Source organism: Athene cunicularia, assembly GCF_003259725.1.
Source record: "Athene cunicularia isolate RWA chromosome 13 unlocalized genomic scaffold, athCun1 chr13_part1, whole genome shotgun sequence".
NCBI lineage: Eukaryota > Metazoa > Chordata > Aves > Strigiformes > Strigidae > Athene > Athene cunicularia.
This window is the reverse complement of record NW_020799117.1, coordinates 2,368,760-2,396,532: the sequence shown is the minus strand read 5'-3', so window position 1 is coordinate 2,396,532 and position 27,773 is coordinate 2,368,760. Positions and strand designations below refer to the sequence as shown.

The 27,773-nt window shown below is 42.5% G+C and overlaps 1 protein-coding gene across 1 annotated transcript in view; it reads right to left on the bottom strand.

Moving 5' to 3' along the window:
* Positions 1-3,248: 3,248 nt before the first annotated feature.
* Positions 3,249-27,773, bottom strand: part of RAPGEF6 (Rap guanine nucleotide exchange factor 6) — a 41,422-nt gene continuing 16,897 nt past the window's right edge. Inside the window, exons 15-24 of the mRNA XM_026858319.1 lie at positions 27,488-27,611; positions 25,142-25,165; positions 22,382-22,602; positions 19,786-19,977; positions 18,222-18,356; positions 16,705-16,818; positions 12,205-12,430; positions 9,803-10,314; positions 6,080-6,391; positions 3,249-4,394 (exon numbers count right to left, since the gene is read on the bottom strand). Of these exons, the coding sequence (XP_026714120.1) occupies positions 4,369-4,394; positions 6,080-6,391; positions 9,803-10,314; positions 12,205-12,430; positions 16,705-16,818; positions 18,222-18,356; positions 19,786-19,977; positions 22,382-22,602; positions 25,142-25,165; positions 27,488-27,611 (1,886 nt within the window). The 3' untranslated portion in view covers positions 3,249-4,368. The remainder of the gene's footprint in view (positions 4,395-6,079; positions 6,392-9,802; positions 10,315-12,204; positions 12,431-16,704; positions 16,819-18,221; positions 18,357-19,785; positions 19,978-22,381; positions 22,603-25,141; positions 25,166-27,487; positions 27,612-27,773) is intronic.

The window sequence follows — 27,773 nt, the reverse complement described above, 5'->3', positions numbered from 1 at the left end:
GCTGCTCCCACCCCGGTGCAAGTGGAGCTGGGGGGGGGGACAAAGCCCAAGCCAGAGGGACCATCATTCACTGTGAGGACAAAAAAAAAAAAAAAAAAAAAAAAATCACCCAGTGACTGTTCCTCACCCGGCCCAGGGTCAGCAACATCCCTGCCAGGCTCTCCCCATCCTGCACCAACGTGGCTCCTGCCCGACGGCTGCCAGGAAAGATCTGCTGAAAACAGTTCATATATGTAGATTGTTTATTGATTCCAACATATTAATAGATTGGATAATAAACAGTACTTTTAAACATTCTCTTAACCAAAAATATAACAAATATTTACAATCACTCGGTAAAAATACAAAAAGCATACAGAGGCACTGTCTTTCTAAAAGACATAAGTGTAAGAGGTATCAAAAAATAGGAGACAAACATTGCTTGTTACAGAATACTTTACAATCACTGACTTGTGCAGTACAATTGCTATTGGAATATCATTACATCTGTGCAGTTTTGCCAATATGCTCACATATTCAGAATTTAATTAATACCAAGCTAAACTGCATTCCAGGTATATCAAAAATAAAGATAAAACCATAAAAAGCACAACATAAGCAAAAGCTGGGTGGGGAATTCAAGGTAGATTACCCTCTATACAAGCGTTCTAAAATATAATGTGTAAAGCTTTTCTAAAGAGAGAGTATCCCTTTTTTCTCCTGTTTTTGTGAAGGCAGTGGTAAGTTTATCCTTTAAAAAAAAAAATCCTAATTCTAATGTTGTATAAAAACTTAAAATGACAGGTTTGTATTTCCACTGTTGCCTGCAAAGAAATGACCTGGGAGATGATGAAAGAGGTTTTGCAACACCAGTGACACCACGGAGGCTCCTTCTGCAAGTGGCATCACCCACAGGTTGAGCCCTCGGGGAACGGGGACACCCTCTGCCTCTGGCAGGGTGCAGGCAGCCCTCAGCGGGTCTGACCGTCGCCCAGGGAAGCATCACTCACCTCTGAGAACCTCCTTATGTGAGCAAAGGCAAAATAAAGGAGCCTGGGAAGCAGCACGCTGCCCGTCGTCAGCAAACACCCACCCGTTCCTGCACATCCACACGGCGAAAACCACATACTGCAAATATCTGCCTTCCCTCTGTCCTGTGTGTCTGGGCGATGGAAGCACTCCTCAGAGGCTCAGTGATCTCATTTTCCCCTTTCTGCAACTGGAGAGGCCGATGGAAAGTTTACAGACCCGCACTGCTTTTTCAGGAACTACTTGGAAGTTGGAGTTTGATAAAGCATAATGAAATAGCGCATGGTTAAATCACAACGAGCCGAAACGCACCTTCTCACCCCCGAGTCAGGAGCAAACAAACGGCAGAAAGCGAGCAAACCCAGGCGTGGCAGTGGAAGAACGTGACATGAAGCATTTTAACTGTTCATCAAACCCAGAGCCCGAGTCAGAGGGACCCGGTGGAGGTACCAAGGCAGGAATCTGTGATCCAGAAGGCAGCGCTCCAGTGAAGCGATGCACGACAGGCACTAACCACCACCTTCCCTCCACTCGAATCACTGAAAAAAGGGATAACGTCTCTTCAAATCCATACCAGACACACTACATTTGGCTACCGGCCCCGATCAATGTGATCGGTTGATTTAAAACAAACAAAACAAACGAACAAAAATCCCAGCAAGGACCAGCAGAGGCAAGCCACACTGTGCGAGGCGGGAGAAGCAGAACTAATAGCTCATCTGTCCATAGTTTACGCATGATTTATTTACACCGGCTGAATTGGGTAGTAGGAAAACAGGATTAGCAAGACTTTCACTCACTTTAAAAACTTTTCAGTGGCCTGGAAAGCCCCGCAGAACAGACGGATGCTGTTGATGTGCAAACACCACGTTTCAGTGGATCAAATTTATTCAACTGCTCTTTCTTGGCTGCCAGAGGAGGCCCCAACCCCGCTCTGCAGAGCTTCACTGCACCCTCCAAGTCAGCACAGTCGGGCTTTGGGGGAAAAAGGGAGTCACTTCAGTCACAACCCCTCAGCCCTTACACTTTTGTTCAAGAGGCTGGAATAAACCACAGCTCAACACCCGAGGTCACGGGATCCGCACGGGTCGGTTTTCCTGGCACAACACAGATGGTTTTCTGACGAAACACGAAGCCTACTGCACACTCCATGCAGAAGTTAACAAGCAGCGAGAGCTGACAGTGGGACTGCTAGGGTTTGGATTTATATCCCACAAAAATATCAATTTAACAGCTATATTATCAACATTACATGTGCTGAAAACAATCGCTCTGCCCTGCATTGCTTTGACACTTACATTAATCTTTATTCATTAAGGTCTGTGCAGGTTCATTATATTCATTAAGGCCTCGAAAAAGCAAAATGCATTTATTATGATGTATCTCAACTGGGTTTTAATATTATTTTTTTTTTAAAAATCATTTGCTCCTCAGATACCTGTGCCAAAAATCCAGACAGCCAACCGATCAGTTAGGAATCGGGCGGCCCTTCCTCAGCATCGCTGTTTGTTTAACATCTTCCAAACCCCAACCAAGCTGGGGAAGTTCCAGCTGCATGGAAATACTGGACCTGGCACCGCTCCGAACGCAGCCACAGGCCGGGTCAGACACCTCCACCCGGGAGCATCAGTCCCAAGCTGCTGTGGGGAAAGCACATCAAAGGCGCTGGGTTGTTTTTGGTACTTGTGTCATTTGCAGAAAATGTTGCATTCACCTTGCACCCCCTGCACACATACAGGAAAAAAAAAAACCAAAACCAACCCAAACCTTAAAGCTTTTCACAACTACGGATATAGAAATCATTTTTGAGGCACTGTAAAAATGACAAACATCTTCTTTCTAGCTTAGGCTGTAAACATCACAACAAAGATTTACAATTAAATGTTTAAATACATATTCACACATTCGTGTCCAATTTTAACACCAGAATGGGGCATCATGTGCTAGAAGAAAGAAAGAAAGAAACTGCAGGTATTTCCAGTTTTACCCCTCTGCGCTCTGGCTGGCTAAGCAAAAAAATCAAACGAAGTCATTTATTTGACCGTAGTCAAACTAGAGGATCACGTGTTAATACTGGCTGGCTGCAAGTCAAAACTGTCACCGACATCAACACCACCAGGATTTTTACCTAAGGTTTAAAACAAAGCATTTTGAAATCATCTATATTTTCCAGATGCACACAACGGGGTTTTTTAAGCCGTCATAAAAATGCGTTATACTCTTACACAAGCATTATGTCATTTAATATTTTTTTTTTTTTTTTTTTTTTTTAAAGATAACCTTTGCACCTAAATCCTGTGCAAGTCTGGTAAAAGGCCAGAAGGTGTGGGATGATCTTAAAACCCACAACACACGGTTTAGTTTTGGTTTCTAGCAACACGCTTTGCATGCTGAACTCTGCAGGGCAAAACTTGGCGAAAGCTCTTTTGGGAAAGCTTCCAACTCCGCCAAGAGCTCCCTGTGAGCTCCGGCTTCCACACTTCAAACCATCACTGAACAGGGGAGCAGAGCACCAACTATTGCCTTAGTTGGCTGGCAGCTAAAAAAATTCCAAAAATACTTCAAGGGCGGAGGGTTTTTGCTGTGTCCGTGTAGGAGGGGAGCGGCAGGCAGCACGCTGCTCTGCCGGGCTTTGTGCTCTATCTGTATTTCATCTAAAACCACGCTAAAATCTACGTATTTCTGCACCTGATAACGTCCCGTTTCTAGGTTGGTTTTTTTTTTGTTTGTTTGAGAGCACGACAGTTTATGCGTAACTAATTTACGATCACATTGACTAAACATTTATATCAGCCAACCAGAGCACTGCCAACACAAATAAAGGAAATTCCCATGAAATTAAAAAAAAAAAAAAGAAATTAAATTAATAAATTATTTTTAGATACTTCAGCAACGTCCTTTGCTTTTGCTGACATTTTGATATAATTTTTTTTAAAGTTCATAAAATAACACTCTTAGACTTATAATGGTCATGTAGAAAACAACGACGATGGAAAACTACCGCAGGATTATATGGTATCATACACAAGAACGCTTCCAAGTTTCAAGTGGTGGCGACAACTGGTCCTCCCAAAGGCACGAAGCCTGGTCCGTCTCCGGATACCAACGTCGGCATCCAGGTAGTCAGTACGCTCCTTGAAAACGGTTTGCTATTTCTCAGGCAGAAACAGCTTTCTGAGGCGGCGGTAGGCTGAGGAAAGGTAGAGGGAGACGTGATCCAACCCGTTCCATCTCGTCCGTGACAGAGGCAAACGCAGCGGCGGAGGTTAGCAGCAGCAAGTCGTTAGCGTTCGCTAACAGAATCGTGTGGTCCTTCTCCCCACATCCCTTGTGGTGTGGTTTACAGAAATAGCCCGATGGTTAGACTGCTGATACTTGTTCGTCTTCTGCAAAACAAGGGGGAAAAAAAAAAATAAAAATTATTCCATCGGTCGCCTGCCTCGGAGGCAGAGGGTACAGCACAGTACCCAGTTTCTTGGTCACAGTGGTTCTGTGAAGGCTTCACTACGCTTCACTCGTGACGTTTGCACGGTCTTAATCATCGACCGGAACAAATTCCGTACCACCCTTTATCAAATCCTCAAGTAGTCTGAGGCATTAGTCATACAATAAGGATGTCTTGCCAAACAGAAAATCCCAGATCCTCCAAAAAATTATTCGCATGCAGCTCCCAACAGCCCAAGAGCTACAGATTTGGGAGAAAAGCCACCAAACTACTTTCCCTCATGCAGTGTGCGTTGCATCCCAAATAAAATTAAACAAGCGCTTTAAAAATAGTAAAATAGGTGTATCTAAAAGTGTACGGTTAAATTTAGTTTAGAAAAATTTGGATTAAAATGTTTGAAGCAATTGCTTCCTTAATTTTACATAAAAAAAATTTTAACATCGTAACTGAATTATGGGCAACTTGATGTTTTACCATAAGTTTGAATTGCAGTCCTAATATATATGTTAAATACTGTTTACATATTTTAAAGGGCCAAGATAGGATCATTTTGCATCAGAAATTGTTTTAATCTAAATCCACACTCATTTTAAGCCAGACTGAAATTGAAGGAAACGACCACAACATTCTAATAAAAAAAAAATTAAAAAAAAAAAAAAAATTTAAAAAAAAGAGTTCACTAGCAAAGGTACAGAGAGATCACACCAGTGCGTAGGTATTAAAAGCAAATCAGCAGATAAACAATTAAGTAGAATTTCCCCTAACTTGGCATTAGTTTTGACACACTGTAAGAGCAGTCTTTTTCAGAAAAATCTCTTGCATTTTGGTCACCCGATACCTGCTGTGCTCGGCAGCACTGGCTGTTGCTTCAAACAAGATCATGAAATATTTAACTGGAAGGGACACTGTCAGGCCAAGCTGGGCTGAGAAGCCAGGTTTTATCAAACGCACCTTTCAGAAGAAAGGAAATTCACTGTTATTTTGTTCAACATTTTTAAACTCAGATCTCCAGAAATCCCCGTCGAGGAATAAGGCACCTTAATGCCAGCACACGAGAACGCAGATGGGAAACGAGTTGAGTCGTACAACCACCCACCAAATCCACACTCAAAATACTCGGTTGAGCTCATCCTCCTGACACCATCCTAAACCAGCGGGGCATCACTGAATCCGACCCAGAGGGGCCTGAGTTTGTCCACATGTAATTTATAGCCTGACAGTGTCCCTTGAAGTCATCATCACCACTGAGAGGGGACAGATTTTAAAGAAAAATAGTATCTACGTGCTCTTAAGTGTCTCAGTTGTGCTTTGGGAGATCTCATATGCGTATTTTTTTATATATATATATATTTATTTATATATAATTTAGAGTCTGTTTGATGTCAACATGCTTTTTCTAAAGGGAAGGCATTCTTTTTTTCTTTTTTAAACGTGTATATACATGCATACACATACGCATGTCTATACAGCCACACAAACATACTCGCACATTTAGAGATTAATCAAGTTTTAATCTCCGAGAATGACCAAGAGAAAGCCCAGAACATTGTTGTGAAGTACACACTGCACAGACCAGATTCACACAGCAATTCACTTAACATCTACCGAGTCAGGTGTTGCACATACCATCCTCTTCACTATCTGCGTCAGTCATATCTGCTAGTTTGGGGTTGGACGGCTGCCGACTATGCCACTGAGGCATCTTCGATGAAATACAGGCCACCGGTTCACTACCGAGAGGAGCTGATGAAAGTCTAGAGAGGTCACTGTGCAGCATCTTTGACCTCTGCACTGCCACACTATAGTCTGGAGGTTTTAGGTGTGGGTGGTGGGGCGATCCTTCCTTTATGTCCGCTAAAGAAATCCCCATATATCCCGGAGGGGTGGGCGGTGGCTCCCTATACCTATCGTCCTTCTTAGGTGAGGTGACACAGTACACTGGCACAAGAAATAAGCAATGGAAATGTTAAAGAAGAAAACAAAGGAAACAAAACGTTAAAAAATCATGAAATGTTACAATGGCAAAACAGAAACTGATAACAAAACGCAAATGCAGAAACACTGGTTATCACGACAGCAGCAGATATTTACACTTTCATTTATGTTTTCTACTTATTTTAAGAAGTCGGAGTAGCAACAGAACCCACAAACTCGTTAGGCGAGAGGCCAATCGAGCAGCAACGGGACCGGAACCTTCTCCAGGCCCAGGCCGTTGGGCTCGCGACCCCCGCGGTGCGCCCGGGAGGGACCACGGGCCAGCACGGCAGCGCTGCCGCCGAGCCTAACCCCCCCCTCACAGCCTGGAAAACGGAAACACGAGGAATTAATGCAACTAGCCCCAAGGGTACTTTGCACAGCGTGCTAGAGACCGATAGCAAGAACTGTTGGTTGACTTCAGCAACATCCACCTCCTCACCCATCGGTGGCTTAGCAGAAATTCATTGTAATAAAATACCCCTGGACCAATTCAGGTGTCATCAGACATTAAACCATCCCATCAGCTATGCTATAGGAAGGAACAAAAAACCCCCAATATCACATGAAGCTGCTCCTATGAGGCAAACTGTATACAGAGCCTGCATTTTGCACTTTCTAACAGTAAACAGTGGCTTATCATGTCCGTGGTTTCCTTCCCCATTCACCAGCAGTTCAGGTCATACAAGCTCTTAAACCAAAACCAAAGCTTAACTTTTTTTTTTTTAAGTTCCCTCCCCTCCCACCCACCTCCCAGGTCTGGGGCTCATGTGCATGTTAAATTGGGCTTTTGCCATGTGCATGTTGCAACAGGAGAGTTTCAAAGCTAGGGTAATTTAAAAAAAAAAAAAAAAAAAAAAAAATCTATTAGTTGAGTGAATTTGCATTCTTCTTGTTAAACAGTTTTTCATTTTAAACAGTGCATGCTGATTACAGTTTATTTCAGCAACTGTAATATTTTCTGATCTTACAAGAACACAAAAGGGTGAAAAGAAAGGAGCATTTCTTACTGCGTTGTGGACTTGTGCAATTCTGGGTGCTGGTAGCAGGAACAAGAGCTGGTTCATACCCAGTGGCCTCAGTTCATACTTGGGCTCATAGGAAAATAAACAAAACCGAATTCACACAGTCTGGGGTTTAGGTACAGGCAGAGATTTGTACTGCTGATTTATGGGAATCGTTTTGCTGGAGCCAGCAATTTCAGTGGGCCCCTATGGGAAAGCAGGGGGAGCGAAGGAGGATTTCTTCATCCTGAAGGGATGGGGATGGGCTGGGTCCTCCGAGCAAACCCCCCACATTCGGTCGTCAGTGGTTTTGCAGGAGGACTGACAAGGGTGGGTATATTCTCCTCTAAAGGAGAAACCTTCAGGCTTCCTAGAGCCAGTATCTAGCCTACTATAATAATGCAAGTAGGAATAACGTGCTCTTCTATAAAGTTCCAATTCATAACATTTTACAAATGCTATCAAATATTGTAAGAGCATTTGATGCCCACAGCATTAAGCATCCATAATTTGTCACACACCCCAGTCTTGAGGGGGGTGACAAAACCCTTTCACATGGAATCGACCTTCCCAAGCAGCTGATTACTCAAATATTTGCTTTGTAAAGAAAAGAGGGTGAAATTCCACACAGCAGTTAAGGGAAACGTTGACTAAAAGGCAGCAGTGTAAATGTTGATGCCTACTGTAGGTAAAAGCCGGGAAAGAGCTTTTCCCTCGGACGCAGAGCACGGGGCCGTGGCCGTTCCACGCCTCCCCGCTGGCGCGGCACAGCCTGCACAAGAATCCCTCCGTGCTGCAGAGGGCAGAGATGTGCGTGAAGTCACGAAGCCATCGCGTTCATGGATTCTGCCAAGACCACATTCTGCCGTCAGTACGTGGGCAGGGCCCTTCCAGCTCCATTTGAAAAATTTCAGGCAAGAAAGCTCGTGCCAATTTTTTTTTTTTTTTTTTTTTTTTTGGGGGGGTGGGGTGTGTTTGCTATTCATCACCAGCACTCATTAAGCAAACGAACTGAAGATTCTTGTTTACAATATTCTGAACTCATGCAGTCATTACAGAGCCTGGCAACAAGCCGTCTGTAAAGAAGAAGCAAAAGGTGAAATAAAGTGACAGCGACTTTGGCATATTGTATGATGGTGAACAGCTAACAGATTTGCATTTGCAAACCAGAAATTACATCCACCTGTGTCAGATCTTTGCTTAAGTAGACATGTGTGTGCTCTACCGAAACACGGTGCTGAGTGTTTCTTACCTCTGTGCTATGACTGTACAAAGGAGGCGACTTAATGAAGCACCATATAGCTTAAGAAGAATATAAAAGAATTAAAAAGAAGGGGGAGAGCTGTGAGCAAAGAATAGCTAACACGCCATCTCCTAGAACAGCTCAGAGGCTCGTGAGCAGCTTTGAAAGGCGACAGGGGCAGAGCCCAGGCACAGGAGTGAGCTGTGAGCACGGTTCCTGCGAGGCTCCCCCATGCCGCCTTTCTCCTACAAAGCCAAGGAGGAGGAACGCCATCCAAGACCTCCACCCTACATGCCATGTTTATTCAGGCAATTACCTTTGATAACAAACCCCCCTCCAGCAATCTAGTCAGTAATTAAATTGCATTTCAGCTGCACCCTTGACTTAGAGCCTAGAAAGCTTTGCACTCCGTGTTTTATCTTGTTCCTAATCCAGTTCCTTGAGTTTTGGCTGCTAAACTCATTAGGACAGGGGAAGAATGTCTTGCTCAGTAGAGCTAAGCATCTTTATGCTTATTTTATAAAAAACATTTTATATGTTTTTCACCTTTCATATGCAGCCAAACTGCAGCTGTATAACCAAATCAACGGCAGTTTAACATAGCAAAGACAGCAAGGGAATCTGCATTGCCCTTGAGCTTCCAGAGACTAAAGCCCTGTGGATGAAAGGTGCCCCAGCTCCAGAGAGCTGGGAGAGCTCTGGACCACTCAGCAGTCATGTTCTTCCCTCTCAGGCTCATGGAAAGTCTGTATTACATGCACTTCAAGAAGCCATGCTTCTTGCTCCTTGCCAGAGGAACGTCTACAGTGATGAGTGTTTCCAAAATCATCCAAAAAAATAAGAGGTAGTACTACAGAGAGGAACTGCTTGACATTTTCATGAAGACAGTTCTCCTGGAGACCCATAAAGTGACTGGGAAGCGCACTGGTTTATTACTTTAATTTTTCTAATGCAAAAGAAGGTGGCTTGAAAACACACTGTCTGCGTAGCGTTCCGATTAAAACCACATGGAAAGCTGAATTTAACATGCCATCCAGGCCCCAGACCTGCTGATGTCATTTCTTAACAACTTAATATCAAAATGAGAAACAGATGCAGAAGCTTCCATAAGCTGTTGGCTTGGCTTACCTATCAGGCCTTTTTCTGTACTCGAAGTAACAGTTTTGTAAGTTGTATCAGCGCCTGGTTTAGAGTCCAAAACCTCCGTCTGCTCTGCTGTAGAGTTCTCCAGCCCCCTCCGCTTAATTGTCCCATAGTTTGTTTCGTAGGTGTCTGACAGCGAGCTGGAGGAGGCCCAGCTCTGCCGAGACTGATCGAGCTCCACGCTGGCTTTCGACTGCCTGTTGGTTTTGGAAAAGGCTTCAGAATACAAATAAGCCTCCTCAGAGTAACAGTTTGTGGGATCAACTTCAGCTATCGGTCCGTCCAGCTGGGTGTGACGGTAAGAATTGAGGAGATCCCAGCTCTTCTGGTTTGGGATATTCTGGAAGTTGTCATGAGAACTACTCGAGCATGAAGTCCAGCTTCCCCGGCCGCTATCTGCTGCCTCTACCATGATATGTTCATGGGAGATCTCCTCGCTGCTCATGGAGGATGTGAAAGCCATCCCTCTGATGAGAGCAGGCCTAGTGATTGACCAGCTACATTTGAAAACAACAGAGATCAGAAGAGAAAACAACACCTCATAAGCTTTTCAAATAGTGACATACTTGGAGACAATTATCTGGTTTTAAAGACAACTGAACTCCAGGTTTAAAACAGGTAGGCAGCAACGTCAGGGCTCACGGGAGCACTGTCAGGAGACCCCGTTATTCCTGACTCATTACTGCACACGGCAGCAGGGAAGTGATCCCCAAGGGACTAACACGTCTGCAACAGGCATTTACAGCCTCGACCCCAGATCTATAAAAATCTGGTCCACGGAATCTTTCCTCTATCAACTCCAGCAAGACAGTGCCCGGCAGAAAATTACCTCTTAGTTTCACACTACTACCACCTTTCTCCTTGCATTTATAAACTAAACCCAAACAAAGTATTTAGACTAAAACCCAACCCCTTCACCAGCAGTAACATAAAGTTGTTTAGACAGAGCGGAGGTAGTTGTATTTCAGTAACATTCGGAAATGCTCGGCATAAATTACATTTGTGGAAACAATCTGAAGCGACAGATTCTGAAAACTGAAGTACAAAATTTCTCGTTTAAAGAAATGGCTGCTAAAAGCTCTAATCACTGTTAATGCCTAATTAAGGGGAAAGAAAATAAAGCCAGATTTGCATTAATTTAGAATAAATGACGTTACGATTACTAGACATTATTCGAGGCTCTGAACTATTTCTGGTTACGGTAACAAATGCACGGGCAGCACAACACTGAAATTCAACGCTATCCCTCGGCAGTTTACTGCCACGTTAGGAAATCCCAGCTATGTGCAAACCAGCTTCTTTCTCCTTGCTTTTCTATAAGTACTAGCATAAAACCGGCTTTCTACCCTCCAAAACTCACTGAAACTAAGGCATAAAGGAACAACCACAATCTGCTTTTAAATGGCAAAGAGAAGAGGGAGTTGGAGAGCAGCAGCATCCTCGGTGCCACCGCTGAGGGTGGCCTCTCTCCCAGCCACGTCGCTCAGGACACTGCTCCTGCTCTGACAAAACTCTCTTTAAAAAAGGGAAGTATTTTCACTTAGGAAGCACATCTTTTTTTAGCCCAACGAAATAAACTGAATCACTCATTTCATAAGAGCTGTATTGCTTCGGCGAAGCATACACTGATGAGCTTTTTTTTTGGGGGAGAGAACACCGCGGAATACTGGTGTATGATGATCGATTACACAGAACCACATACAGCTCTTTAGAGTTCCGTCATAAAAACCTTACGTTGCTCTAGAGCCACAAAAATTAGTAAGGAGCAACTCCGCTGCCTTGAATCCCTAACATCTGAGAACAGAACACACTATTCCTAAGAAATCCTTAAATCCTATGGAACAAGGCTCAACATCTAGTAAGACAAAACCCCAAAATTTCCAGTTCGAAGCGGCATCTCAGGCCAAGTTCTCACTGCACTGAAGCAGTAAGACCTCGTGCGTAGAAACTCTGAGGAAGACAGTGGCAGAAAGTTTCCAGTCTGCCTAAGCAACAAGTAATAACGGAAGTCCTTAAAAACTTCATTAGACAAAGTGAAGTGACTGGCACTGCTGACTCAGAGAGAACTGACACTATCCTGCTCCTGTCCCGCCGTCTCTCACTATTACACTGATTTGTTAAGTATCACCCCAGCTTTTAACACATTTGCAGTCTCCTGCTAGAGGTGTCCGTCTGAACCCCCACGATGGGAACAAGCTGTTGTACACCCCAGCAATACTGTCAGGTTTTGAGGAAAACAGGCTCTTCCCATACGGAGCAGGCAGTACTCCAGCTTCTAGCAAGAGCTTAATAACCACAGTTCAGTGCCTAACTGTGCCCTCGCCAAAGCCCTGCTACCCCTTCTAACGCCAGGACACCAAGCCCAACCAAAACCGGCCGCGTCTTACCCTGGGCAAGGCTGGCCGTAATCAGCCAGCGGCTGAGGATGCTCTTTTCTCTCTGCTCCCCCTGAATCCACCACAATGAGGGACTGGGACAAACTCCTCTCGTCCTGCAGCGCTGCCGACATCGAGTCCACAGAGCAGTTGCTCACGATGCTGGACCGGGATGAAATCTCACTGTGACTGGAGTCTGAGAAGTTATCGGATTTAGTGGAAGGTATGAGGGCATAGCCTAGAGGAGAGGAGAACATCTTGGTCAAAGAGCAAGTCAAGTTTACTAGGTACAACACCAAAAGTACTGACATACATTTCAGCAAGGATAGTTACCAGAAAAAAAATAATCAAACCCTGCTTACATCCAGGTCAGCCCAGTGAAGTTTTTAGGGTACTGTCAGCATCTAGCACTGCAATTTTATTAATGCAAATCTGGTGACACCAATAACCTACCTGCAACTCCACTACTCTCCGGACCAGGTTAAACCTACATAAACAAATCGACAGCATGAAGAGTGGGCGAATAGATCGGATCTTTGCAATTCTGCGAGCGCTGAGTCCTCTAGAACAGATGCAGTGCATTTCCCACTGTCCCGCTGCCCTACTGTTGAGTGAGACTCAAAAAAAACCATTCTGGCAGTGGACGAGGAGGTGCTGACTAAGGTAAAAGCCAGCTATTAGCACTTGGGGACTAGCCATATGGTCCGTTTTAGTTTTATAATCTGTTCCAGAACTAACAGAGGGGGAAGCAAAAGCGGGAAATACAATTTTGGCCAGAGCTGGACCAGACGCCAGCGTTGCTCCTGCAGAAAGGAAAGAGCTGAAGAACTCACCAGTTTCAGGGCAAAATATATAATTCGTTCTTCTGCTTGGCGTACCCTTACCCTCAAATCACTTCTTTCAAACACAAAAAATGTATATAGCCCCATCTATCCAACACGCCCTCTTCCTAGTACCTGGAGTGAACATAAAAGAGCTGCCAGACCGAGGACTTCCACGGGCTCTGGCTACGTACGTCCTGTAGACACTTCTGCTGGTACAGCTGAAGTGATTCCAGATGGGGCACCTGTCCCCACACTGCACCAGAAAAAAAACCCTTACTATGGACAGCTTAACTAAGTAATTTATTTTGATGACCTCAGAGAAGCGGGGAAAGCATTGAAGTGAAATGAAATGAACTGGGCAAAGCGCATCTGGGCTGCCCTGAGGGAAACCACACTGAGGTCCTTCAGGTTTAGTGACCAGTCTCCCTCCACACAGGGCAACCTAGAAGTGAACCATGCACCCAAGAGCATTGTCTGAATGTCTCTTGAACGCCAAAAGGCTTGGGGCCATGACCACTTCCCCTGGGGAGCTTGTTCCAGTGCTTGGCCAGCCCCTCAGCGAAGAACTTTTTCCCTAATATCCAAACTGAACTTCCAGCCTTAAACCACTCCCAGGCATCCTACCACCAGACACCAGAGGGAAGAGACCAGCACCTCCCTCTCCACTCCACCTCGTGAGGAAGGTGCAGAGAGCCACAAAGGCATCCTTCAGTCTCCTCTGCTCTAACCTGAGCAGAACAAGTGACCTCAGTCACCCCTAAGTCGTGGTCTCTAGTCCTCTCACCACCTCTGTTGCCCTCATCTGGACGCATGCCAATAATTTTATATCCTCCTACTATTGTGGAGCCCCAAAGTGCACACAGCACCCGAGGCGAGGCCGCATCGACACTGAATCTAGCAGGACAACCTCTCCTTTTGACTGGTTCACTGCACATCCAGAATTTTACTGACCCGGGTGCAGAATCTGGCGTTTATTCGTTATATTTTGTAGCGTTGATGACTGCTCAGTGCTCTCATCTATCAAGATCTCTCTGTAAGGCCTCTCTACCCTGGAAGGAATCAACAGTTCCTCCTAATTTAGCATTGTCGACAAACTTACTCACGTGCACTCCACTCCCTGTGTCGAGGACATCAATAAAAACACACTGAGGAGCACTGGCCCTGAAAGTGAGTCCTGGGGAGCAATGCTAGTGACTGGTTGCCAGCCAGATGGTGCCCTACAGCTCCTAAGGACTGACCCTTCAAGCCAGCTAACTGCTTGCCCACAGTACTGGGTACACGCTGGACATTTTTTCCAGAAGGATACTGTGAGAGGCAGTAGCAAAACCCTTGCTAAAATTCCAAACTCCTACATCTGATGCCTTGCCTTCGCCTTCCAGGCAGGTAATCCTATCTTGAAAGGATATTAAATTAGTAAGGCCTGATCCTCCCTTCATGAACCCATGTTGGCTTTGGCTCATGACCACGTTGTAACTTCCCGAATAATCTTCTCCATCACTTTAGCTGGCACTGAAGTGAGACTGACAGGCTTAGCATTACCAGGATCTTCTTTCTTGCCTTCCTTGAAATCTGGAATAACATTTGCTAGCTTCCAGTTGACTGGGACCTTCTCCAGAGTCCCAAGATCATTGATAAATAACTGAGAGAGGTCTAGCAATAACATCAGCTGGCTCTTTAAGTGCCCTGGGATGAATCCCATCAGGTCCCACAGACTTATGTGCCTTCAGCTGCAGCAGCAAATTTAGGATGTTGAGATTTCCAGCTCTCTGGAGTATTCATTTCTTTAGATAAGACCCTGCACCATCTTATGGGCAGACCAAAGTTAATCCTCTCGTGCTGTCAGGCAACAAAATCAGGAGGTGTCTGTTAAATTGGGTTTGGTTTTTTTTGAAATTAAAAAAAAACCCAAAACAACAAACCCAAACCATTTTGCCTCCAATAACTCTCTGGCCCACAATTGTGGTTTGTTTCTCTTTATGAAGGCAAAAGTCTTGGATTAATGACTGTGGTGGTGTTCTGGCTTTTTTTGTTAAATATAAATATTTTTTTTTCTTTAAGTTCTCAGTGAGTTTCTCTATAGCAAATCCATTGCACATCAGGAAATATATCCCTGCCTTCAGCAGGAGAAAACAGTCTATGATATGCCTTACGTTATGTGCATCAAATTACAAAATGAGAACCTTTATTTGAAAATACTGGATCATCAACTGCTTCACGTATAGGTAAACAAGCATCTGTAAATGAATCAAAACACGGTCTTTCTTTACAGGAGACCATATTCTAATACACTGTTGACAAAGCCCTCAGATAAGCATTTTTTTCTCAAAGTCCTGTCAATCACCCCATTTCTCACTTCATTTCTACCTCCACGTGCCTTTGAGCTGGACTGCCAGATATTTACATCAGTTAGGTGAAAAATGTGAAATGACCAGGCAGTGTGAAAGCCATGCCAGTGATACACACAATGTAACACAGAAGACCGATGACCTTAAATCCATAAAAATTCAGAAAGTCATTTAACACAGCATCTGGAGCTACTGGTACACATGCCACTGAGCATACAGCTCAGAACTGGAGAGATTTCACAGCTTAAGCTCGGTTATTGCCGTAAGATTTTAAGAGCAAATATGAGCATTAAATATCAGTATTATCAAACGAAAAAAATTGAACCTTAGGAATGAAAAAAAAAATTATTTAAGACCAGTATTTTTAAGATTAAATTTCAGTTTCCTTTCCTTTGACAATAATTAATGCCTCGTATTTTTTACCCTAATGAATTCCTTAAAATTAACACAACCGTACTGCAGCGACAAACATTCTCACAGCATACCTTAATTTTAAGACACTCTTCAAGAACCTTAAAGATCTGGAGAAAAAAATGGGACTCCTCTTCATTAAAGAGATTAAAGTCATTAAATAACAGCACACGTATATCAACAGACTAAACACAAGTCTTGGCTGGGCTGGCAAGGTCGGGGGAAGACGTGAACGCTGCAACTGCGCACCAACGCTTGAAGTGAGCCCTCGATTTACAGCACGAGGGACTGTCTAGGGTCTAATTAATAAGAGTGTGGCAGAACTTACTGTTTCATTGGCATTTTCGAAACGCTAAGTAACAGAACTGTCACTGTACCTGTTCCTTGATTTTCTAAACTTCACATTATTGTCTTCACTGCACTGTTAAGGCTGATTAGCTATAAATAACTGACCCAAATATCTGGAAGGGAAGCACATTAAACAGCTTAAACATGTAAATGAATACTGCTAGAATAACTTCGATAATATCAGTGTATCTGACACAAAGTGGACTTCATAGTCTTTCTTCTAAAAATACATCATATAGTCTTCCTCCTCCTTCTAGACTTCACGCATAGGCAGGAAGATGTCCACAGATTGCTGTTGCTATAGATACTTGCTGTACTCAGAGTATCACTGTCTTTCTCCTTTTGGTTTTCACTCCCTTCTGAGGCTTCATTGTGCTCTGCTTTCCTTTTTGCAGTAAAAGCTGTTCTTTCCCTGGAGAAGCTTCTTTCCCTAAGTCTTTTAAACAGGGGTCCCTTCGTTCTCCTGCGCTCACGCTCAGCTTCTGCCTTTTCACTCTCATCCTCTCCTTCTCCCTTTTCACTTATGCCAGAACTGTCTCTCGCGTTGACAATCATCCAAATTTTCTTTTGTAAATAAGCCCCACCTATTCCATAGCTGCGCTGTCCACTGTTCTTGTTGCTGGTTTCACTGGCAAGTGATGAGGAAGAGCCGGAGAGGTTCATCTGACTGCAGTTATCCGACCTTTGGATGTTACCAACTACAATAAAGAACACAGAGGCAGATCCTGAGAAGTGACAGGATAAATAACAGCAAAAATAACATCCTGATTTTAAAAACCTTTCTTCTTCAACCCTATTTACATATCGCTTGGGTACAGCTCAAAAGAAAATGACATCTAGGATTAAGTGGAATGTGTTCATGCCTAAAACGATGCCTTTCCGCTCTCTGTGAAGCACCTAATTTTAGTTCAATGAGCTGTTAGCACTGCACACACAACAGGGTATGGATCACCTCAATCAAATGAGATCAGGGCTAAAAATATGCTGAAAGCAAGTTGAATTAATGAAATAATCCCAAGGAAACCTAACATTATTTTCAAAGAACCAGATGAAAGTTAACAAAAATAACATGTTTATAAGCGATGCTCAAAAAAAATCTCAGTGGAGCTAAGTTTGGCAACCCAAGTAATTAAGCTTCTTATACATATGCTGTGTTTCAGTACAATAAGTGGCATTCTCCTAAAGGAAACAGTATCTTGTGAAGGCAGAAGTGGATGGACCAGCACAATCTCCCACTGAAAAGGGTGAGAAGATGCAGAAAGTCGCCATGCCATGCCATGCTAATCCAGTGGCTTTGGGCTGTCAGTGAGTCAAGAGCAGCACAGAAGGGAGGGAGAAAAGCCTTACACCGTTCAGCACTGACCACACTGGCTGACTACAGAGTGCTGGTAAGAGATTTCAAATGGAATTCCCATCCAAGGTTGACTAATGATGAAGTGATGCAGGTCTTTTAAGACGAAGACATCAAAAATAAAGGGATTCTCAGGGCATCATGATAGACAGGGGTGTATACAAAGCCCTGTGCACAAGAACAAAAATACGAATAGCAACTTGAGGATTTAGATGGATGCACTACTGTTGCAGCTATCAAAACCATCTGTTCTGGAGAACCGTGACAGCAGTTTATCTCCAATTCCATCTCATCACCCGGTATTCCAGCTACCTTAAGCAAAAACGTTAAGATGTCTCAACGGTCACAGTGTCTGTGCAAGACTGTCGTCTTCAACAGCTCCCCAGGTTTGTGAGTCCCATTCATGTCAGCGGCCACCTAAATCTGAACTGACACTGCCAGGCGTTAGCACACGAGATCTATTGGGAATTCTGTCAGAAGCACTCGAGCAATTTTTAAGACAATTGTTCCCCTTTTTAAATAGCAGGTGATTTTTAAGGCCAAACCATATAAATACATAGAAAAACTGTGTCTACTCACAGAAAGACATGATTCTACACTTGGCACGACTACTCTAAACTACTATTTCTTTTATATGTCATGATCAACAAACATTCGTGCCACTGCCCAGCCTGGTTTTAGCACAACAGAGGCATGAGTTCGAGACAGATGCTGACACACACGCTCCAAACGTTCACGCAGGACACGTACCTTTGCGTGGAGAGCCCTGAGGAGAAGCAGGTGGGCTGGAGTGCAAAGAAGATGCCATGGACATAGTGTCTTCTGTTTGTTTCTTACTACTTACTTCCTCGGACAAGCTTAATGACTTCTGTGGGGAGCCTGTACCTACAAAACCAAGGGAATCGTTTACTGCATGTTATTCTTCTCTCAAGTTAGTGATATCTGTTTAAACTACAAAGAAGCACCATGTTGAACAGTCACTAGAGTAATTCAGCAAAGAGAGGAGCAGATGCTCAGTGGAATTCTGCAAGTGGAGGCAGTCACCATTTCAAATTTAGATCAGCTCGGCAGTGCCCGCCGCTGCTGCCAGCTGCTCATGTGCAGAGTGTTGAAACACCCCAGGTCCTAACAGGAACCATTGCAACAGATACGCTGGTCGTGGTTTTGGCAAAAGACTAAAAAAAAAAAGTGTAATGTGTAAAGCTTGGAGGAAACCCCTGCTCATGACACTGCTGGGACAGTGTTAAAAACAATTTGCGTCGCAGCCAGCAAGTCAGTTCAAGATCTTCACAACCAGGAGTTCTCAAATCTGCACTCAGGGGCACTACTCACAACTTGGCAAGTTCAGCAAAACCCGTGTGCCACTGTACTTCACCAACCAGTGACTTGCTATTTCTTGTTCATTATCAGACCACCTCGCAGAGGACACAGTGCTGAGGAGTTCATTGAACACTGAACACTTAACACATGGGAATGAAGAAACACCTTTCAGCAAAGCCTCCGGAACCTATCCAGTGTGCAGGCTTTTAGGAGAGACCTGAAATAAATACTAACTGGAAGCACGACTTTATATGCTGCAATACGTTGTTTTCTGAAGCCATATTAAGAGATATTGATGCTCGATGTATCACAGAATCATTTAATATCATTTAATGACCGCAACTAACTTCATTTAATAACCCACAATTGTATACAAGTTATGCAAATAGGTCAAAAAAACACCCCATTGTAATCCATAATACTGCTTTGCAACTAGCAAATTTAGAAACAGAAAAAAATTGATGCTCCCTAGGAGCAACTAATAACCTAAGTTGTTCCATTTGACAATAATGTTATTATAATGGTGTTCCAGAGGTTAAAATATTTAACGTCTGTGATTTGTTTCAATGATTTCACCGAAATATAGTCTACTTCATTTTTGTCATGGAAAGAAACGAGCAATGTTGTTCTACTCCATTTGTGCAAGATCCCTTTAGAATGCAGAAATACAAAGTAAAAGACTTAACACGCTACATCTGACCTGTTCGAGAGAGATATTAAGATCCCTTTAGTTAGAACAAGTTCTACCTCAAAGAAAAGCGACGAAGCAAGAGCGTGCTTGGAGACGGCACCTGTTTTAAAAAGAATTATTAAAGAACCATGCAAATGACTAAGTAAACGGCACGCCCTCTTAAAACACGGCAACACGCTTCAGCTGTTTCCAAGTTAATGAGGTAAATGAAGCATAACAGTATCTCAAACAATCCACCCAGCTCCTCCCTCTTACTTATTTCATTTATAAAATGCTCCAGACAAGTGAACTGAAGATACTCACTGAATGTGACGTGCTCCTTTGTCAGTCCCTTTTTCCTACTGGGGTATAAATTCACCGTTGGAACCTGAAGAACTTGACTCATCCTGTTTTGTTGGTGCTGATGGGCTTTAGTGGTTTGGCCAATCGATCTCATGGGTACTGGCGACATTTCTGAGGATTTTGCTCCTCTTCTCTCGCTTAAATTCTTTGTCACTGTTATGGAAAAATGGCACATAAATACCTTGCACTTTGAATTGCAGGATTATTACAGTCATTCTGAGTACAACCATCCAGACAAAGCAACCGTGGTAAGAATAAATAAGATAAAACTTATTGGAAACCATTTTTATTCCAAACACACCTACCTCATTACACTGAAGAGGTTTTTACGTTGCCACGGCATTAAAAAACCTAAACTCTCTGAAGCAACATAGAGGTACTTTATCAAAAGACAACAAAAAAATTATTTCTACCACAATTAAAATCCGAATTTTAGATGTTTGTACGTAAGGTGCAAAAGCATAACAGCATCTCCTTCAGAATTACGTAGTGCCACAGAAGGGAGAAGGAACGGTTGGTTTGCAGCTGGCATCAAACCTTTCACTAGGTGGCACAATTGATTTACAACACAGGGCACTGATTCCGTTGCTACTTTAATCGCAGAACAATTAATAAACTCTGAAGTTAAGGCCACCTGACTTTCCCTTCAACTCCCTTGGAAAAGTCTGGATTGCAGCACTATTGCTCCTCGCTCCTTCTGCCAGCACAGCCAGGAGAATCTTACTACTAAGAGGAGAGACTGGGGAGCTGTATCTCCTACTTTTCTGGCTATGGGCAAAAAAACCTGTCCGCACAAAAACAATCGTGCACCAGGGCTCCCCAACTCAAAGCTATTTGGTCAAAATTTAAGTGGGGGTAAACGCACCAAGTGCAGAGAAGCTCCCCCAGGAGCAGTTCAGCGCTCCCACTACTCCAGAACAAAAACCACGAGGGGGCTGGCAGTTCCCTCCTGCTCTGCACTGCTCCCCCAGCCTTTATAGATCCCGAGTTTGCAGGGCTAGCAGAATCTCAACCAGATTACCTGGGGGTTTGGGCTTTTTTTTCCCCCCAGCTTTTAAAAATAGGTACTTTAATAATATGCCACTCTACTGTATATTTATATGCGTATCAACCGTCATTTTCCCTTTTTGAAGTTTAACAAAAAAAGGACTTGATGTGCCTAACTACATGGAGTAAAACAGTCAGTATATATTCCCTATTTTTACTTCCAAATATCTACGGCTAGCACTGTGCAAAAAGATTTTAAGATTTAAAATAACTGAAAACCAACCTCATAACATTTATGTTTGTCTCCTGGGCATGGTACGGCCACCTGTGAGGTTTGCACATAGATCATCTATCGAGAGTTCATCCTGACATGCTTTAATTTACTGTTTGGGCAGGGGAGCAAAGCATAAAACCCACAATGTTTTGTAGGAGCATTCTGTACTATTACATACCTGGCTGAACACAGCACAAGCAGAACACCTCTACTGGCCATGTACGATGCCGTGCCTATTTCTGTTCAGAGCTACCTGTGATTTCTGGTGACCACAAGCACAAAGCCAGTGTGAATACACAGAATTTAACATTTTTTTTTAAAAGAAGGAGTCAAGGATGGCCCTTTCCAGGATCCCTACGTCAGTGCTATTTAAAAGGAATTGTTAAAAAAAAATTGCACAGGAAGGCACCTTAGGAAATAATAAGGATTTGCATTCTTAACATAGAATAATGGAAAGGGCTTAAAATCTTATCTTCAAGCTGCCATCTCCTAGTCATGCTTTAAACTTACGTCGTCAGAGACAAAACAGTATTTGAGGACAAAAAAAAAAGTCTTAAAATGCTGCATTTGGACAACAGACAAGTATGAAACATTATTTTGAGTAGCAAGGTTGCTACTCTTTCATTTTGAAGCAAACCTACCTTTCAATCAAGTGAAAGTTTCCAAGGATCAAAATAAAATGCAATTACCATTTCTCATTTTTAAATAAGAATTTACTGAACTGTGTAAGACAGCAGGTCAGATAACAGATTGTTTATTAGACAGTTGCACAGAAGCTCAAATTATGGAAACTGTCCTGCTGCAGCCCTCAATTTTTGACTGTCAAGCCATGTCAATCCCATCAGTCAATATTGACCTAACTTCTCCTTCTCAACAATCTTCATTTATTCTAAGCTGTAATCCATTGCAGTTTCTATATTGATTTTGTCTCTTTTCATTTTCTTGCTGTTCATATGGTAAATGTTACTTTTATCCTTCCTAATTCTGTACAAGGACAGCAGGGCAAAAATAGAGCTAATGTACTATTGAATTTCCTTCCAGTCTGATGAAAAGACACACAGTTTAAGAACTAAAGGTCAAAATAGAAAACGTCGCTGAAGTTTTCTGAGTTCAACCAAGAACTGAAGATAAATGCTGGCCTGCTGAAGCTGTGAGTACATGAACTGACAAACAAGCACCAGAGCATTTTTTCTTGAAAAGAGAAGAGAAAGATCTTAAATGAGAATTTCTAGGGAAGGAACAAGATTTTTTATAAATTCCATAGATCATGCCACTGTTGTAGACCACTGTACTTACGAGTGCTATACGCAGGCTCACACTGAAGTGACAATATCTGGATTTTGTCCTCGTCTGTCTCTACATTCAGGTTGGACAAGTACTGCTTCACCTTCCTCGCCATCTGGGCATCCTCGTACAGCTTCTTGGCATTCAGAAGTGAGCTGCGTCGGGCACGTTTTTTGTGAGCACCTCCCTGTACATCCAGCATGTTTGAGTTTGTGCTGCCCTGGCTCAGAGATCTAGAAAAAAAAAAGAAGAAAAAAGAGCAAAGTGGTAAAATTTTTAGTTCTCAACAGCGATGAGGAGCTACAGTAGCACACAGCAAAGCAGATTAATACCAAAAATCTTCAGTTAGGGCTAGTGCATGCTGATGCAAATGAGTTAAAAAGATGAACAGCATTAAAACAACACTTGTCTTAAAAAAAATCTGGTATGTTGATAGCAGCAATTTGAGTCCAGAAAAAGATTGCATGTGAAAGTGTGGAGCTAGCAAGAAGGAGGCGCAACGCTGCGTAAAGTCCCCGCTTAGCTCTGCTAATGAGTCGCAGTCTTGTTCTGCAAAACCCACTACTTCAACTGAGGATGGTTAAGAGAGGACAAACTCGGCGCCTTTGTTCATTTAAGGCATTTGGTACCCCCCCCCGTTAGCAACAGAAACTTCTCACAACTCAGCTGAGTGCAGACGTGAGTGACTGGTGTAATCCTCTTAGAACACTGAGCTTCTGACAGTGCTTAAATTAGGGGAAAAGTTATGTTAAATATGCAAAGTATATTACACACTTAACTTCTTTCTCCAATTAAGTAAAAACACTCACAGAAGAGCAGCTCATGAAAAAAAACGGATCCCAACAAAAGTCAGGAAAGCAGCAATACCACACAGATACGCCCAGACGGGCATCTAGGAAAGACAACGCTCCTCAAAGCTCCTAATTTCGAGCTGTCAATTCTATCAGCAACTGAAGCAAAAATAAATAATCCCCGAACAGTTCACATACATCAGTTGCTCTCCCTGACAGTCACTCCTATTCCCACCGAGTCAGCGACCAACTAAATGATCTTGGTTCAAATACACACATCACCTCTGTTTCAACTGTCAGAAGCCCTGTGGCCGCGTCAGTCCTTATGCATTTTTTAATAAATAGAGATCACAGCATATGTTACGTATGAATTCTAATGGAAAGCGTCAATAAAGTCGTTTAAAGTTGTTTATTTTTTTAAAAACATTCAGAGGAGTAACTTTGTTTTAAAAGGCTAAATTATTTGTAAAGATGTTTATCAGAGATCTCGAGCGTGTTTACAGAATCACAAGTGGATGAATAAACACTCTCCAGCACAGAAGAGCCGTGACTACAAGAGTCAGAATGAAACACATTGTTTGAGGAAGTCTAAGGAAGCGAGCGCACTGAGCTTAAAAAATAAGAAATGGTGCCGAAACGGCTGACTGCAGTGTTTTCAAAGATAAATTAATCTAGGAGAAAATGTAAGCTTACAAACTGGTAGAAAATTATGGCTCAATTAAATAAAAAAGTAATGCTATTCTAGGCAAAGAGCAGCAGAAGGCATGATGGGCTGTTCATACCTATTCGGACCAAGGGGACGTTCCTACCTCCTATGGGCAAGAACTAAACTAGTCTCTATTATATAATAAAACAGAAAATTACGTTCTGTTTATTTTTAATGACATATATATATTATTGCTTATGTACACTCTGTTTTTCTTTTAAGTCTGGACTCGACTTTTTAAGGCAATTTAATTCCATTTCCTTTGGAAATGATTCTTCTTTATTCACTTGTGTTCACAGTAACCCCAAGGGTTAGAAAGCAGGGTGGCTCCAGCTGGGTCCTGGGGCTCTGTGCCCGTGATGATTATCACCCACCCAGCGCTGCCAGCCGAGCTCTCTGCACCACGGGCACCCACACGATGCTGCTTTCCCAGCAGGGACCAGTATCCAGGCCTGCTCTCCCAGTTTGTCTAGCTCTGGCACTGTCCCCATCACTGCTGGCGGGGGTAAATCCGTTCTCGGCGCAGAAGTGCCTGGGCACTCTCTGCTGACGACTAGAGCCACACCAGGCTCCCTCTCCCACTCACAAAGGGGTTGTAGGGAGGACAAAGCACACAGGCAACAGTCTGTGGGCAAAAATACACATAAAATACGGCTACAGTCACCTTAAAGTCCCTGCCATGTGTCAGTCGGGAGCTTCACAAGCCAGTCGTAGTACTCTCATTTCATTATTGAGTGCTTGCACAGCCGAGAGTCCCAGTGAAACCAGTGAGGATTTTGGTGTATGAAATGTGAGATATATTGTAAATACGTACTAAAAATAAATACTCTGAAGCATGAACTCAAACTTCAGGGGGGAAATTACTATACCATTATCATATATAATACACCATAATTCAAAGCATCCTTAGCGTTTAAAAAGCAGAATGACTGAAACTCTTCTGTTACATCTTACAAAGCAAATTATTTATTTCCCCAAATACTCTGCCTTCCCAACTGCACAGCAGGTGGTTTTTTGGTTTTGGTTTTTTTTTTTTTTTTTTAATGCATAAAGCCAAAACTCAAACAACTTGTCCACAAAAGCAACTCAGAACTTTTATAGCTGCAGGATAACGTTGACTGTAATCCCTTCATTCCTGTTTTCCAAAAAAATATGTATTGCAGGGTTAATAAAATGCATGCTGTATTTCAGATGCATGCACTAACGAGGAGGATGCAGTATGTTAAGAGTTGCATAATCTTTATTTATCTTAGTTGCATTCATCTCTACACTTACCCCAAACTTCTCCACCTCTTCTTCCTGTAAGCAAGAGCCATATACATTGAAGCATGTATTTGAACAGAAAAGCACAGGAAAAAAAAAATAAAACAGTTGAGAGTCAGGAAGAAAGATGTAGACAGGAAAGAACAGAAAAGAAAAAATTTCTATACAGCAAAATTTTTCTCAAACAATAACACAATGTTTTAATGGAATGCAAGGGCAGGACTTGTTCAAATACTTCAAAATGGAAGCACATCTATCAGTTTTTTTGTTTATTTTTAAGTTTAACCTATGAATTTACAAACCAAACACGCGTTAAATTTTCTCGCTAAGTATTTCCCATAAGTCAAATTCAATTTTGACGGAGTGAGTGAAACTGCTTTACTTATTCATATTGCAGAAAGTGTGATTAAATTAATTTATTCTTTGCATTAGGACTGCAGTAGGCATATGAGAAATCATCATCAGTACTCAAGTTTATGATGTTGTTTTCTCTTGATTGCTTGCTGGAAAACAAGCTAGTTGCCAAATACACGCGGAAAAACTAGATGCTTTATATTAATCGGTAATGAACTTGCTAGCAAGTCTCATGTTACCACTAACAAACATCCCTTCTTGCTCATTTTTAATTTTCAAAAGCAATTATTGGTGCTTCATAACACAAACTGATAGATCAAACACCACAGGCAATGAAAATGAATATAAATGATGTGAAAACATGGAATTATTTTCTTTTAATCTTTGCACTATCTTTAATATTAGATGCCTAAGCATTTTATGTCAGCGTGCATAATTTAAATTACGGTCATTAAAACGCCTTCTGTAATTCTGAAAGACATACTAAAGGTAACTGTTGACTATTAAATTCATTGAATGATCAGACTTCATTAGGTCTTAGAAAGTGCACAGGGCATCTGGAAAAATTTATTTATGGACTGATTTCATCTGTGAATGCCAAAGTTTCTGAAAAGAAATCATAACTTAACAGTAAGTAGCTTTTTGTTTACGTTAAAAAGGAAAATTTGACAATTCAAATCCAATACTAGGGAGGTGAATCTCCACTTTGAAACGAATCCATCTTTAATCAGCATGATCAAGACGTCTGTTATTTTCGTCTCAAACCTCGACCGGACTGATTTTAAACAAAACACTTATCCTGATAGTCAGCCTTGAAAACAAAAGCCAGGCAGGACCGATGACGGTCTGTGAGAACCACCTCCCTGTGCTCTTACAGACGCACCCGCTATCCCCTTCCACCCCACAGATGTAACTGATCCCTAAACTGGGGATAATTCCAGATGCACAGGTGAGCTATCAACTGGAATTTATTTAGGGCTTGAACAAAACACGCTCCACCCAAGCAACTGCCCCTTAAGCTCCCTCCACAGTGCTCAGGGAGCTCTGCTGCGGGCACTACACCGGTAACAAAATGCCTCAGGAGACTATTCTGGCTTTTTGCTGAAGTAGAATCCGTGTAGTGACACAGCACAGGACATCACCTCGTCACCAACTCCTCACCTGAAGGGCATCCTGAAGGGTTTTTGTCTGTTTGAGAGGCAAACTAACAGCACAAGGACAGGCAACCACCCCGCTCTCGGCAGGGATGTGCAGGGATCACAGCGGACTCGCCGATGCTTTTAGTTCAGCCATGGGAAGCAAACAGATGCAGGAAATTATTTAATTCCACTAAATAGAAGCTGGAGCTAATCAGCACCAGATTAGAAGTCGTGGTGCTTTTATGCTGCAGTTTGTTAAAACAGAGCCTGATGTTATTTTGCATCAGGAAAAAAAAAAACTAAAACAAGAAAACACCTTCCACCTGCTCACAGCCTGAACTTATCAAATATTATGTAGGTGGGGCAAGCTGTGTTTAGAACATATAAAAAAATATTTTGTTTGGTTTTAATGTGTTATCAGTGGAGTTTCGTTTTGAAGCAACATTTCAGTTTTACACAGGGGTGATTTAGGTTCTTTTTTTGGAGATAGATATATATATATAGATATATAGATATACAGATATATATATATAGATATATATATATATATATATGAATTCCTCCCTAATATTATACCTCTCCCAAAACTCTACCGATACTTTTTATTTAGCAAAAATATGAATGGTTAAAATTAGAACCTATTCTTCTTCGGTTTTTAAAGACAACAAATTGCTTTAGTAGTCATTAAAAGCAGGTCTTGGAAACATCAACTGCACTGCCCTAACTTGATAAAGATTGTGGTTCTGATGGTGAATGTCAATGGTGAGTTACACAATGAAATATTAACGTAGTGATGCACACACAAACCCAGACCCCTACCCACGCTGAGACACCTTCAATCCTACTGTCTTTCTAAATTGCACACCTTTGTCTGAACATTACAGCCGGATCCATGTTTGCAGAGGTCATTCTGATAACTTGGCGAATTTCTTTGGCAATCATTCGGAGTTTCTCAAAATTTACCAGGCCATCCACTTTAGAATCATTTCCTGCATAATGGAAACACATACACACGAAGAGGAAAAAAAAAAAAAAAAAAAAAAAAAGAGTAAGGAATATTTTTTTAATAGGAAAGGTGTTTCTAAGACCCCCACATCACCCTCCTCGTCCCTCCATCAACAAAATTGCTTTAAGCAAAATAGCAAAAAACC